This window comes from Pteropus alecto, unplaced genomic scaffold (assembly GCF_000325575.1).
Source record: "Pteropus alecto unplaced genomic scaffold, ASM32557v1 scaffold98, whole genome shotgun sequence".
Taxonomy (NCBI): Eukaryota; Metazoa; Chordata; class Mammalia; order Chiroptera; family Pteropodidae; genus Pteropus; species Pteropus alecto.
This window is the reverse complement of record NW_006443570.1, coordinates 10,927,367-10,941,034: the sequence shown is the minus strand read 5'-3', so window position 1 is coordinate 10,941,034 and position 13,668 is coordinate 10,927,367. Positions and strand designations below refer to the sequence as shown.

The 13,668-nt window shown below is 37.6% G+C and overlaps 1 protein-coding gene across 2 annotated transcripts in view; it reads left to right on the top strand.

The window, feature by feature from the left end:
- Positions 1-63: 63 nt before the first annotated feature.
- The window catches only part of VEZF1 (vascular endothelial zinc finger 1), a 14,518-nt gene continuing 913 nt past the window's right edge, over positions 64-13,668 (top strand). The window contains exons 1-6 of one of the 2 annotated variants that reach the window (XM_015599191.2): positions 64-2,376; positions 4,074-4,768; positions 5,540-5,603; positions 6,658-6,859; positions 8,080-8,220; positions 11,239-13,668. The exon at positions 11,239-13,668 is cut by the window's right edge and continues 913 nt beyond it. In XM_015599191.2, the coding sequence (XP_015454677.1) occupies positions 2,371-2,376; positions 4,074-4,768; positions 5,540-5,603; positions 6,658-6,859; positions 8,080-8,220; positions 11,239-11,666 (1,536 nt within the window). In that variant the 5' untranslated portion in view covers positions 64-2,370 and the 3' untranslated portion in view covers positions 11,667-13,668. The remainder of the gene's footprint in view (positions 2,377-4,073; positions 4,769-5,539; positions 5,604-6,657; positions 6,860-8,079; positions 8,221-11,238) is intronic. The other variant, XM_006924866.3, reaches the window with a different exon arrangement.

The window sequence follows — 13,668 nt, the reverse complement described above, 5'->3', positions numbered from 1 at the left end:
AAGTCCCCCACCACTACCACTTCTTCCATCTTTCGTTCGCTCTCTTTCCTTTTCACCTCTCTCTTTTTTGTGTGTGTTGACTTTCTGACCCCCCATCCCTGCGAATAGCGGGTATCCCTGGATTCCCCGCCACTCCCCCTTCCCGCCGCCCCCCCCCAGTTGTTTACCCAGTTGGGGGGGTGTTGTGAGTGTGTATTCCCTCCCCAAAGTTTTTCACTAGATTTACATTTTGTTTTTTCCTCAAGCCTCTGCCGACTCTTGGCAGCTGACACCTTGTCCCTCTGTCCAGCTCTCCCGCCGTCCCATTCAGTTCGGGGAATCCCCCAGCCGGGCAGGCGGGGGAGCGGCGGTGGGGGCCGGGACTCCAGGAGCGCTTTTCTCTCTCGTCCCACCGCTAACGTTTCCTTCGACCAAGTGGGGGAGACGGAAAGTGGAGCGAGCAAACAAAGTCCGCTTACAAAGCCCCCAGATGAGTCATTCGTTGGGGTGTTGGTCTTCACTTTTTGCAAGAAACTTGATAGTGACTGTAGCCGATACGTTTGGCAATCCTCTTGCTAGACCACTTTAGGTGGGGGACCCCTATTTGGAAGACCTAGGCTGGAAGTTATATTTTTCCTGCTTCGTTTCTATTTGCAAAGGAAGCATTTAGTGGGCAGAAGTGATGAGCTCACGGGGAAAGTTCGGAACCGGAGGAGGCTAGGAAGCTCGTCACTTTAAGTGCGTTCTTCCCGCCTCTCGGAGATATTTTCCTTTGAATAATTTCGTGAAATCTCAGACGCGTAGCTTGGGCGCTTGAGACCTTTTGGAACAAACTAGGAATGGAAGCAAAATTTTTAGAAACTTCTCCCAGCCACTGAACTCATCCCAGTGGATTTAATTTAGGAAATTGGGTAATTCAAACATTACCTATTGTGTAGAGCTGGTTTATTGTTTTAAGATGTATATTATTTCAAATGTGAGTAATTTGGTTTTTAGGTAGTTGTTGAAATATATTCGGGCTTCTTAAAATTGAAAATACCCATAATTATGGAACTCACAAACTTCCCCCTTTCTCATTCTGATCTAGTCTTGTTTTATCAGGCTTTGATCAGCTTGATAATTTAAGTCAACTTAAAAATGCATTGGAAAATAATTGATATATAATTTGCTGGCATCCAGATTGGTGTAAAAGTGGCAAACCCCTCTCTAGAAAAAGCTTTCAAACGGTCATTTTAAAATATGGGATTAATGGGCCATTGAAGTGATTTTTCATGTCAGGAATGAATTAGAGTTACCATATTAAAGCTGTTGTCTATAAACTTAATAGAGATTGGAAAAAACTAGAGTTCTTTATGTAAAAGAAAAACCCACAACTAATATTTTGGAAAGCTAGTTGAAAAATCTTTTGGAATACCTTTATTATTTTCCTGGATAAAGCAAATGCCAAGTATTTATTGACCAACTTTTTAATTAGATTTTATATTATTTAATTTTTTTCAGCTATTAAAATCTTTATCCACCTGATGGAGAAGTGTGAAAGCTAATATTTGATTTTGGGCTTGGTAATGTATGCAGTGAAAATTGTTGGAAAACTTATAATTTAGAGCTGAGGACAGTCGAATGGGTAAAGAGAATATTTCAGTCTTTTCTATGGAAAAGTAGACTTATATCCAGTTTTAAGTAATTTTCACTGGGGAAAAGGAGATTTAAACTGTTTACTGGAGCATCCTATTGAATTCCTATTTTAGAACAATTTAATACCTGCTTGCTTTCCAGATAACCTGGTGGAAAGTGAAAGCCATAGGTGTTAAAATGTTTGATGGATGATTCTCCTAACAGGACATTCAAGATATGACTCACTGATGCTAATTTGTTTCGGTACAAAATCTTTTACCCTCTGGCACTGGAGATTTCATGGTGCCATATCCTACCACCCTGGGTGATGAAATAACATTTCTGTTTTATTTTTTGCCAGCCTCAGAAAAAAGAAAGCTTGGGAGGGTTTAAAAAGCCTTGCAGTTGAAAAAGAATGAGAGATAACATTAAAACTTTGGTTTGATGATGTTAGTCAAATATGTGTCTACCCAGAAGTTTCTCATATATATACATATATATTTTTTAAATCACTTATCTGAAGGCAGGCCATGTTTGTTATTTTGCTCTGTCTCTCCCCCAGAGAACAAGTTGGGGAAACCCAGTTCCCCTCTTAGAAGGCTTCATGTAGAAGTGTGGGGATCCTAGGAATCCTCAGAGAGAGATTTCCGTAGTGGTCAAGGCATTCTACAGCATTTCACCCAAGAAGCAGGGACCTGGTGTGACCCTCGTGTGAGAGTGAGCTTCAGCAATGCTGTAAAAATACTTTATGTTGCCACAGACATCTGAATTGGTAAAATGGCAGTAAGTGCTTTTAGTACTCCATCAAACTAATGGTTGTTTAGAATTGAAAAATGCTTCTAAACACTATAAATCTGAACTTTGTCCAGAAGATTTGCATTCCCTATTATTTGATCTGTTAGCTTTTGAAATTGTATATCTTGAACTATTTTCAGCTATTAACCATTTGTATACTGTATGGAAACTTGGGTATCCTACAGCCAGGTTGGAAAGGGGGTAAGATTAGAGTCCAGATTCTATAGTTTCTACTAATGTCACCTGGGTAGACACTGACATTTACAGGAGCTCCATAAGTTAAATTAAAGGTAGACTATAATTCAGTATGATCACTAAGTCCGGAAAGATACTCATAAGTAAGCACATAGTTTCTATGAGTACTTCCAGGACTTAAAGGAAGATTCGATCAAAATTATTAAATTGAAACTGGTAACTCTGGATACCACAGCTAATGATTTAGGGGAGACTGGTTCCAGGCTTAGCTGTTGTGCTGTCATCATGTAAGTAAATAGGGAGCAAAGTATTTGGAGCTCTTAACCGTAGTGCATATATCTTTTTAGGTTTATAAAACTCAAACATAGGGGCTTATGCTCACTGTGAAGAGTTTCAGAAATAATGTTTGTAAAGTACAGCATATTAGGAAGATCTATTTCAGGAATTTTTTTCTATCATTTCCTAAATGTTTATTGGTATGAAGATATGGAGAATTTTGAAAGAATCAAAACTAAGAGAGTAACTACTCATAAATACCAAGAACTTGATCCATTATGAAATTTGAGTTTCAGTGCGGTGAAAGTAAATTTTCAGACAGTGTCCAGCTCCCAATTTTGGAGTGGAGAAGCACATTATAACAGCAAATGTCTAATACTTGAATGAAACCTAAAATTGTTGAAAGAAGATGAAAATGAAAGGAATTTTGATTATTTATAATTTGTTTTCTCTTTGTCTTTGAGAGTTTAGGGTTTAAACAGCTAGTGTTGCTAAGGATGCAAACTTCTTGTGTAAAGTTAAATGAACTGAGTAACAACTGACAGGTGTTTTGCTCTGGGCTACCTTCATGGATGCCTTCCAGGTTGATTAATAGCAGGTTTCATTTCAACCAAATCTTGTAGTAGAGTTAAGTGAAAACTTTAAAAGTAAACTTAACAAATAGCGTATGTATTCAGAGAATTAGATTCCTTTTATTGCTTAGCAACAGCCTTCTTCAATCACTAGGAGTTCTCTGATGGAAAGGGAGAGACATAATGCCTTTCTTTTTCTAAGTGATAGACAAGTAGATGATTACATTTGGGGGGTGGGTGGTTTGTGCATTACTGCAGTAAGGTACTGTTCAATACTTAAGTCTGGAGTGTAATTTTTTTGACAAGTTATTTAAACTTGGTTTCAGTCGGCAGAATAATGCAGACCGATTTCATCAGCTGGTATATCCCTTATGAACCAGGGTGGTTTGTAGTTAAGTCAGCTGTTTGAAAGCAAGATCACTGTCAGGAACTTAGTCACGAAAGTTTTGTATCTGCACAGTGATTTTAATGCTTTGTATTGGGAACTCTTAAGAGTAACTAGATGGTTGGTACATCTCTGCTATAGAGGGTAGCTTACAGACTATTTTATTATTTCTTCTGGTCCCTGTTGTCTGAAGCATGTTGAATTTTGAAGGTCAGTGTGAGAGGCCGAGTTTCTGAAGTGTAAATGTTTGGTTTTAGACCCATGAAGGCTCTCATCACCAACAGCAGGCAGCACAGAACAGCTTGCTGCCCCTCCTGAGCTCTGCTGTGGAGCCCCCTGATCAGAAACCATTGCTTCCAATACCAATAACTCAGAAACCTCAGGCTGCACCAGAAACATTAAAGGATGCCATTGGGATTAAAAAAGAAAAACCTAAAACTTCATTTGTGTGCACTTACTGCAGTAAAGCTTTCAGGGACAGCTATCACCTGAGGCGCCATGAGTCCTGCCACACAGGGATCAAGTTGGTGTCCCGGTCAAAGAAAACCCCTACCACAGTGGTTCCCCTTATCTCCACCATCGCTGGGGACAGCAGCCGAACTTCGCTGGTCTCGACCATTGCAGGCATCTTGTCAACAGTCACTACATCTTCCTCGGGCACCAACCCCAGCAGCAGTGCCAGCACCACAGCTATGCCTGTGACCCAGTCTGTCAAGAAACCTAGTAAGCCTGTCAAGAAGAACCATGCTTGTGAGATGTGTGGGAAGGCCTTCCGAGATGTTTACCACCTCAATCGACACAAGCTCTCCCATTCAGATGAAAAGCCCTTCGAGTGTCCTATTTGTAATCAGCGCTTCAAGAGGAAGGACCGGATGACTTACCATGTGAGGTCTCATGAAGGAGGCATCACCAAACCCTATACCTGCAGTGTTTGTGGGAAAGGCTTCTCAAGGTACTACATTTTGCTTTGCTTTTTTTCATTATGGTATTCAGTGAACTTCAATTTTGTTTCTGTGTGTTCTAGAAGGTTTATGTGAAAATGGATGTGGGCAGGCCTGCGTTATTAGAGAATCGTGATAAAGTATTACACCTCCAGGTCTAATTTCAGTTTGTTGTGGTTGACAAGTGATAACATATTGATTAACTTATTATTTCATTTAAGGTGCCTTGGTGGACTCAGGCCTATATTCGGCACATAAATACTTATTACTGCAAAACCACCGGAATCCAATTAATTCAGTTGGGTGACTAGTCATGAGGTTCACTGTCTGCACGAATCAAAGAAACTTATTTTCTGGAAGTTAGGATGACCTTGGATACTCATAATAAAATTTTTGGGAGAATAATTTTTCATTTTTCTGTGATTACTAACGTTTCACTAATTTTCATTTTTAAACGCTTTTAAAGTATATATAAAGTATATATAGTACTAGCTGTTTCTGGCAAGTGTTAGTACTAAAACTTTGGATATTTTGTAATCGTAAAGAATCAAGACCTAATATGATTTGATGTTGACTAGGAGAGAAAACAGGTAAAGGACTTTTGTTTATGGTAAGAGAGGTAAAGATGCTTGGACTGGGGGGGGAGGGGGAGTTGGTAATTCTGCTAGCTTTCTTTAAAATGCCCCCCACCCAAATCTGCCAAGCATGTAAACATCACAGTAAGTAGTAGCATTTCTCTATATGTTCCATTATATCTTCTGTTGAAACTCTCTCTTTCACAGGCCTGACCACTTAAGCTGTCACGTAAAACATGTCCATTCAACAGAAAGACCCTTCAAATGCCAAGTAAGAGTTAAAATGACTTATCCTTAGTGTAGCACTTAATGCACATTATCCAGAAAATCTGAGCCAATCAGATCTCACCGTTCTTTAAAAGTTTTAAAAATCACTGACTTGAGTAAATGTGGTCCATTTGAATTCTAGTTTTATAAAATATAAATGACAGCTTCTATTTCTGCAGGGCAAGATCATTTAAAAATGTAAATGTGTTTGTTTTTTGTTAAGCTACATTTCCCTTTCCTTGGGCAACAGCATTATTGCTATAAGAAAAAAAAATTATAGTCTTGCAAAGGTCGCGTATTGAAATGAGTGAATGAAGTGTTTGAAATTAATTTCTGGGTTGATGGTAAAGATTGTCTTAACTATAATAGAAAAAATATGCCTTTTCTTTCAAATGTTATCCCTTATTGGATTTTTATCTATTATTACCAAATTAGAGCATTTTCTAGTTGTTGGAAAATCTATTCATGTTGATGATTTTATTCAACATAAGTTGTGATAATGAAAAGGTTAAGAATATTGCTAAATCAAATTACTGTTTTACATATCAGTAATTCTAGTTTGTTGCTGGAAGTCTTTTTGTGTTCCTTTCAGTGAAATTTGTTAATGACTGATTTTATTAAGTAAATGATTTGAATTCTAAGAAAAATCCAATTGGAGAAAGGAAGCTAGTGTCATTTTGAGTGTCTTCTATGTGCAAGGCCAGGCTCTTAATCTACCAGTAATTTTGTGAGGTAGGTATTATCATTTTATAGATAAAGAAACAAATTCACATAGGTTAAGTAACTTGCTCAGTGTTACACTTGTTAGTGAATCGGGGAGCTGGATTTAAATCCAGCTTTAACTGACTTTAAAGCTCTTCTCACTACTCTGTTTACATTCTTTCTCCCCCTAAAATGTAAGGTCTAAAATTTGCCAAGTGTTTTATTATGATTATGATTCTAGGTAACACAATTAAAATTCAGCTAACTCAGTCTGCTTGCTGATATGCATAGGGTAATGCCTAGAATATAACATACTTTAAAATGAGTAGAACAGGATAGTCTATATTTAAAAAAAGTTTTCCTCCCTCATGCAGACGTGCACTGCTGCCTTTGCCACCAAAGACAGACTGCGGACACACATGGTGCGCCACGAAGGCAAGGTATCGTGTAACATCTGTGGGAAGCTCCTGAGCGCAGCATACATCACCAGCCACTTAAAGACACATGGGCAGAGCCAAAGTATCAACTGTAATACATGTAAACAAGGCATCAGTAAAAGTAAGTGATGCTTCAAGTTATATTTCTTTGGCATTTGATTGTTGAAATCTAGATGTTTTTATAATGTATCGAAGGGATTTTTGCTGTGCTCTTAGGACTATTATTGTTCATCTTACATTCCCCACTGTTAACTAGAGTGTGCAGTACTGGAGAATGAATATTAGTATTGGAAATATACTTTATGTGCGTGTATGCAAACGGCACTGATTTTGCTTTCAGTCTATGCTTGTCTACTGTTAGCCCCCGTGTTAGAAAAGCAAAATTTCCCTAAAGCTATTTTTCAGTGTGTCCTGTCTTCTTTGGGGTTGAATAAAAAGCTCCAGTGTGTTAGAATTGTGGCAGTATAAACCATACTAGGAAGTTGCATCATATCCAGACAATTTTAATTGTTTTTATTTAATGTTAGAAAGCTTCTCAAGCCTGTGTTTCCTTACTGCTGATGGTATTAATAATGTGTCCTTAATAACCTTAAAGATGAAAGCAGTGTTAATAAGCTTCCTTTTCTAACCCAAATCTGTAGAGATATGGAATATGAAATCCATTTTAAGATTTAAACACTTTGTTTACCTTAAATTCAGAGTTGAAGATAGAATATTCCAGGGACTTAGGGATGAAATTCAATATTTGCATTTACCCAGGCTTTTTCTTTAAGATCTCTCTAACCACCAGAAGAAAGTGTTTTCCTAATTTTGTATTTTGTTATGTATGTACTTTATGCAGCAGAAACATCAAATTCTCAAAATAGGTGGACAAGAGTGAGTAGCAAAGATTGCTTAGTGTGTTTTAATCTCATCCATTTTTTACTTCTTTGTAAGTACATTGGGTTTATTATCTAGCATGTCATTCTTTAAGCTCATAAAAATTTACTTTTAGTGTACATCATTGTGGTCCAGTAACCAAGTATTTTAGATATTTTGATGAATATTAATTAGTCCATGATAATATTACTCAAGTTCCATTCTAAAAGACTTGCTTTTTACTATAGCAAAGAATCCTTTTTTATATTGGTTTTCTCTAGCTCTCTAGTTTTCTAAATTAATTTGTCTGTTTTGACCAAAAAGACACAAGCACCAAAAAAGATGCACTGTAGTAAAAACTATCAAGTTAAATGGTAAAGATCATAGAGGCACAAGGAGTCAAAAGTATCTTAAGTTTCAGATTTTGAAAAAAACGGCTGCATTTTTCAAGATAAATGTGTTTCTGGTTTGTCTTTCGAGTAGCATGCATGAATGAAGAGACCAGCAATCAGAAGCAGCAACAGCAGCAGCAGCAGCAGCAGCAACAACATGTGACAAGCTGGCCAGGGAAGCAGGTAGAGACACTGAGACTGTGGGAAGAAGCTGTTAAAGCAAGAAAGAAAGGTAAGATGAGGCTTCTAGTGCTCCAAGTATGGCTAGAGAAGTGTTTCACTCAATATGCCAAGTGATCAAAGTAAAGAAGCCACAGCTTAGGGAATCCAGCTTTATGGAAACTTGGAAATACTATATGCTGGGAAGTGTAAGTTATTGGCAACAAAGCTTTCAAGCTTACCAGATAGGTTTTTTTTTACTAGGAAATAAAGATTCTCAGTATTTCTTGTCATGTTCCTTCTTTTGATTTACTTTTTGTTACAGATTTAGAACCAAATTTGGTCCTTTGCTTTGTATGCTCGGGGGTCCGTTTTTATGTTCACTTTTATGTCAGCCTCATACGTTATGGGCTCCTTTTTTCTTCCTGACTCAAAAATTCCCACTGTTAGAGGTGGGTAAAATGTCCTTATGTGTACATAAGTTCTTTTTTTTAGAACCATGCTAATTTCTGCTGTTTAGTGTTCTTTCTGTATTGTTTTATTTATTACATGTTCAGGCTCTTTATCTCTTGGTCTTACCCTTAGTCTCATTCAGTCTGTCACTGGGGCTGGCATTAGCTTAACATGTATGTACTTCAGTTGTTAGAGACTTTGCCTTAATTGTTACCAAAATCGAGAGTGGTTTGCTTTTCTCTCATATATATTTTATAAAGAATCAGTTGGAATATCAATTTTCAACATAGATTTTTAACTGACTAGTTGTAGCTTTGCTTCTGTACTATTGTGCAGCCATTTCAAGTACATCATTTTGTCAGTGTACCAACAGCTACAGCATAGATTTCAAAATTCCTTTTCTCCCCCACCCCTGCCATGTCTTACTGTTTTTTAAATCCATAAGGAATCTTCTGCATGTAGGCTCCTCTGTAATTCCTTTGCTGTGTAGTTTCTTCCATCCTTTGCATTCATTTGGTGTGGCTGTTCCCTTCCTGAGATCTCCTCTAAACATTCTGTTCTTGGATAAAGATAAAAGGAATAGCATCCTTTTCATACATCTACTGGCATTGGAGGAAAAGAACACAGCAGTCCAGATAGGCCTTTTACCCTTTCTCAGGTCCAGGCAGGTCCTGCTCGTTTCTGTCTTCCAAATGAAGATTTGTCATTATTTTGATAATTTGTGTGTGTGTGTGGTAGGAGGAGAGTGAAGAAATGGGGAAAGGGGATAGAAAAATTATATGTGTATATACACTATGATAATTGCATATTAGGTTGAAAGTATAATGTGAAGGTTGTTTTACTTAGAGAAGGAGTGAGAGTAAATGTATTTTAAGTTATAGAAAAGAACAGTGTTAGATTAAAACGAAAACATGGGAAGGAGGTAGGGAGACGGCGCATGGGAAAGTGAAAACTCCTTTGGTGGATACTGGAGAATATCCTTAGCAATGCTACCATCACCTTAAAAGTGAATTGGTTTTCTCTTTCATTCTCTTTTTCTTTCTGCACTCTTCTGTTTGGTATTGTATTTCAGTTTACACAATAAGACTCAGTTGTTCAGCTCCTAAATCTTCTGACTTCCACGAAACAAAATGTTATTGTATTCCCACTCATAGCCTAAATCGCTCTGGAAACGACCACTAATGTTAGAAACTTGTGTATTCATGTTAGTAAATGTCACATTTTGGGGGAGAGGAGACTCCTGGCCTAATAAACTTGAATCAGCACATTTCTTTTAAATATTGGGCTTAAATAAGGTAATATAAGTTTCCAAACTTGGATGACAATCAGATCATTTTTGCAGCGTTTAAAAAAGTACAGACTTCCCAGGTTCCATCTAAATCTCACTGTTGAATTTCCTGGGAAGCCATTTTTTTTAAAAGCTCCCTAAATGATTTTGATCATTAGCCAGGTTTGGGAATCTCTGATATGGAGTACAGAGTATGCCAAGTTACATCATATTGATCAAGGAAGGGCTGCTTATTGGCCCAAGGTTCCATCTGAGGTGATTTGACCCACACGTGGAATGTGCGCAGACCTTCATCTTTAGTCTCAAATGTGTTTTTCTATTTTGACGGCCAAGTCACTGCCAGCCCACCCATCTGTCTTCTCATTACTGTTTTGTGACACACCAGCAGGTGGTGTTGAATTTTGTTCAGTGGTGGAGTGCAGATGTCACCTCTTAAGGAAGTTTTCATTAAGAAGACTTTGCTGGATAACAAGAACCAAGGCCCCCCAACTCATTGCAAGGTCTCCTTGCCTGATTAGTCATCCTTGGTATTGGTGGTGGTGTGTGTAATATGTGTAGTTAAATGACACCAGGCATAAAGTAGGTGATTGTGTCAGCATCAGAAAGAAGTAGGAATGGGAGTGGGGAGGAAAACATAAAGATATATTTTCTTTTTTAAAATAGATAAGACACAACCAGAAACAATAGGGTTATTTAACTAAAATAGTTTTTCTAAGACTGAAATAAATAGGTGATATTAAAATAGCTTGTTTATCAGTCTCTGTTTACGGATTTTTAAAACCTTAACAGAATGTGTCTTCACCTGAGAAGGCTCAAGAGTACCTATAGCTTTGAGGAGACCCACCTCTTTCTGCTACAGTATGCCTTATGAGAAGATTTCTCTGATTATCTGTTATTGTATAACCATCAGCCCAGCTCTGTGTAAACAAGCTCTTGTTGCCTGGCCTGCCTATAGTCGGCTCTTCTCAGGAAAGTCTTTAGAACTCAGAGGAACTGTGTGAAGTGGTAGTAAGAATACTCTAGCGCTCCTTGATCTCTCTGCCCCCCACCCCGAGTGTCTTGCAGAAATTTACTCATCTTCTCAGTATCACTGTGATGAAGGTAAGTAAATCTAAACCAAAAGTGCCAGAGCTAAACAAGTTGCCTAAATCCTTGAGGGAGCACACGTTGGGATTCCTGGCCCCCCGTCTTATACTCAGAAGGATCCTCCCTTCCTGTTGACTACTTGGTAGAAAATTAATTGAATTTATTAAATGTTCTTTTTAATTGAAAGAAGTTGATTCAGAAGCTGTTTGTGAATTTTGTTCCCTGTTTTGAGAGTCTAAAGGTCCTTTTGTCTTCTTATTTTAGAAGCTGCTAACCTGTGCCAAACCTCCACGGCTGCTACGACACCTGTGACTCTCACTACTCCATTCAATATAACATCCTCTGTGTCGTCTGGGACTATGTCAAACCCAGTCACAGTGGCAGCTGCAATGAGCATGAGAAGTCCAGTAAATGTTTCAAGTGCAGTTAACATAACCAGCCCAATGAACATAGGGCACCCTGTAACTATAACCAGTCCATTATCCATGACCTCTCCTTTAACACTCACTACCCCAGTCAACCTCCCCACCCCTGTCACTGCTCCAGTGAATATAGCACACCCTGTCACGATCACATCTCCAATGAACCTGCCCACGCCTATGACGTTAGCTGCCCCTCTTAATATAGCAATGAGGCCTGTAGAGAGCATGCCTTTCTTACCCCAAGCTTTGCCTACATCACCACCTTGGTAAACAGTATTATAAAATCAAAATATAAGTTAAAGTAAATATTTACCAGCAACTTTTAGTTTATTAAAGCAAAAAGTAATGATGAAATTGGGAGATTTTATCATATTAGTTAATAATAGTGTAGTAACATTTTTCTCCAATTTGGCTGGGATTGTTCAAAGTAGGGTGTGTGTTTTACTTATCACTGGACCACTTTAGTTTAATCAAATTCCCTTTAGCTGAAAGCATTGCTTAAACAGGATAGTAGTTGGCAAGATGAAATGCCAGAATTAAAACCAATCATAAAAAAGCAAAACCCATTTCAAAATAAAAAAACAGCATTAGTTTCTAATTCCAAGAAATCATTTTATTCTAAACACTAGCAGAACTCTTCTCTCAGTACAAGGTAGATGGCTGATTTTAACCTGAAGTTCTAAGTCCATGGATTGAGAGCTAGTGTAGAATTGTCTGTGTTTATTGTTTTTGAGTAAATACATGCATTGTCATAATAAAATGCATTTCAGAGAATATGCATTTTACCTTTGGGAATATGTTAATTTCAGGCAGCATTCCCTATGGGAAAGGTGATACCAGCTCTGATATGCAAAGCATATGATAATTTATCATTCTAACTTCAACATATAATAGGGATTGTGACCTGATATTTGGAGATGTAAATATTGCTCAGCATATTAATCCTGATGGAATATAGCATTGTAGTTGACTTTTTAAAAAAATTTAAAAATATATATATACAGATTGTGTTTTGGTAAGAGAAGGCCGCAACTGACAGAGGAGAAGTCAAGCGTGTGGACAGGCAGACTCCTAACAAATGGAGGCCAATGGGACTCCTATTCAGGAGCCAAGGAATACTTTGGAACACTTAAAATTATTGCTTTAAATTGGAAGACGCTGGAGGCACTGGGATGTGATATGCCCCTCTCTCTCCCATTCAGAGCCTGTTGATATTACAACAGGGAAAGGTGTGTTAGTTGCTCACTAGAGTTTATGTCTTATATTAAATTGTATACAGTTATTATTCTAACCACTAACTAGGTAGTATGCCCCTTCAGAACAAGCAGAGTGTTTTTTTTTTTATTTCTCCTTTTGTTTCTTAATCAAGTATTGTGCAGATTTGTTCAAGTTTGTAAATATGGACATCACTTTTTTTTTCCTTTGAGAAAACACTTGTATCAGCTTTGTGGTGTTTTCAGGGAGACAGCTGTCCACACTCCCTGTAGAAACCCAGCAATGATTGTGCACGTTAAGACATGTGCTTTTTATTTCTTAGCAAGATATCTTATTTCTGTACATAAAGTAGAAACCAAAAGCTAAGGAAACAGATACTCTTTAAACCATCATGCCACACATTGTTTTTAAAGCATTGTGTTCTAAAAAATAATTACTAAAACCAAGACGCCGTGATTTTTTTTTTAAGTTGCAACGTGTTTTTGGTTTCTTTCCTTTTTCAACCTTGCATTTAAGTGAAAATTAGTTGTGTTAATCTTGCAGAATGTTTGCAAGACTCACTATCAAACTGGATGACTTCCGTTTATACCCCACTGTGTCAGTTCAAGCATCAAAATACCCTGCATCTGAGGCAGACTTCCTACATCAGGGACAGGTATCTGTGTGTCATTATACAAAACAGTTCGAGGGGGTTGAACTACATAGTAAAAAATAAAATAAATAGTACTTAGTGTAAAATAATTTTATAAATGATCTTTTGTACTTTAGGACATTAAATTGTACAACTTTTGTATATATAAAAGCTTAGGAACTTTCTGTTTAGCAGGAAGGCAACACATTCCTACACTTTTAATGTATATGTTTGTTATAATGTCCATGTAAACATGCCCTATGTTTGTGCCTTTTAATTAGTTTGTCTCAATAAACAAAATGTAGAGAAAAATATGTAGCTATGACTTTGTTACAACTGTTCCTATCCACAGTACAAAGATGGTTTGTTTTTAAGATGTAGAGCATTATGTGTGGACTACTTGAAGGACTTGTGTCGGGAAGGCCC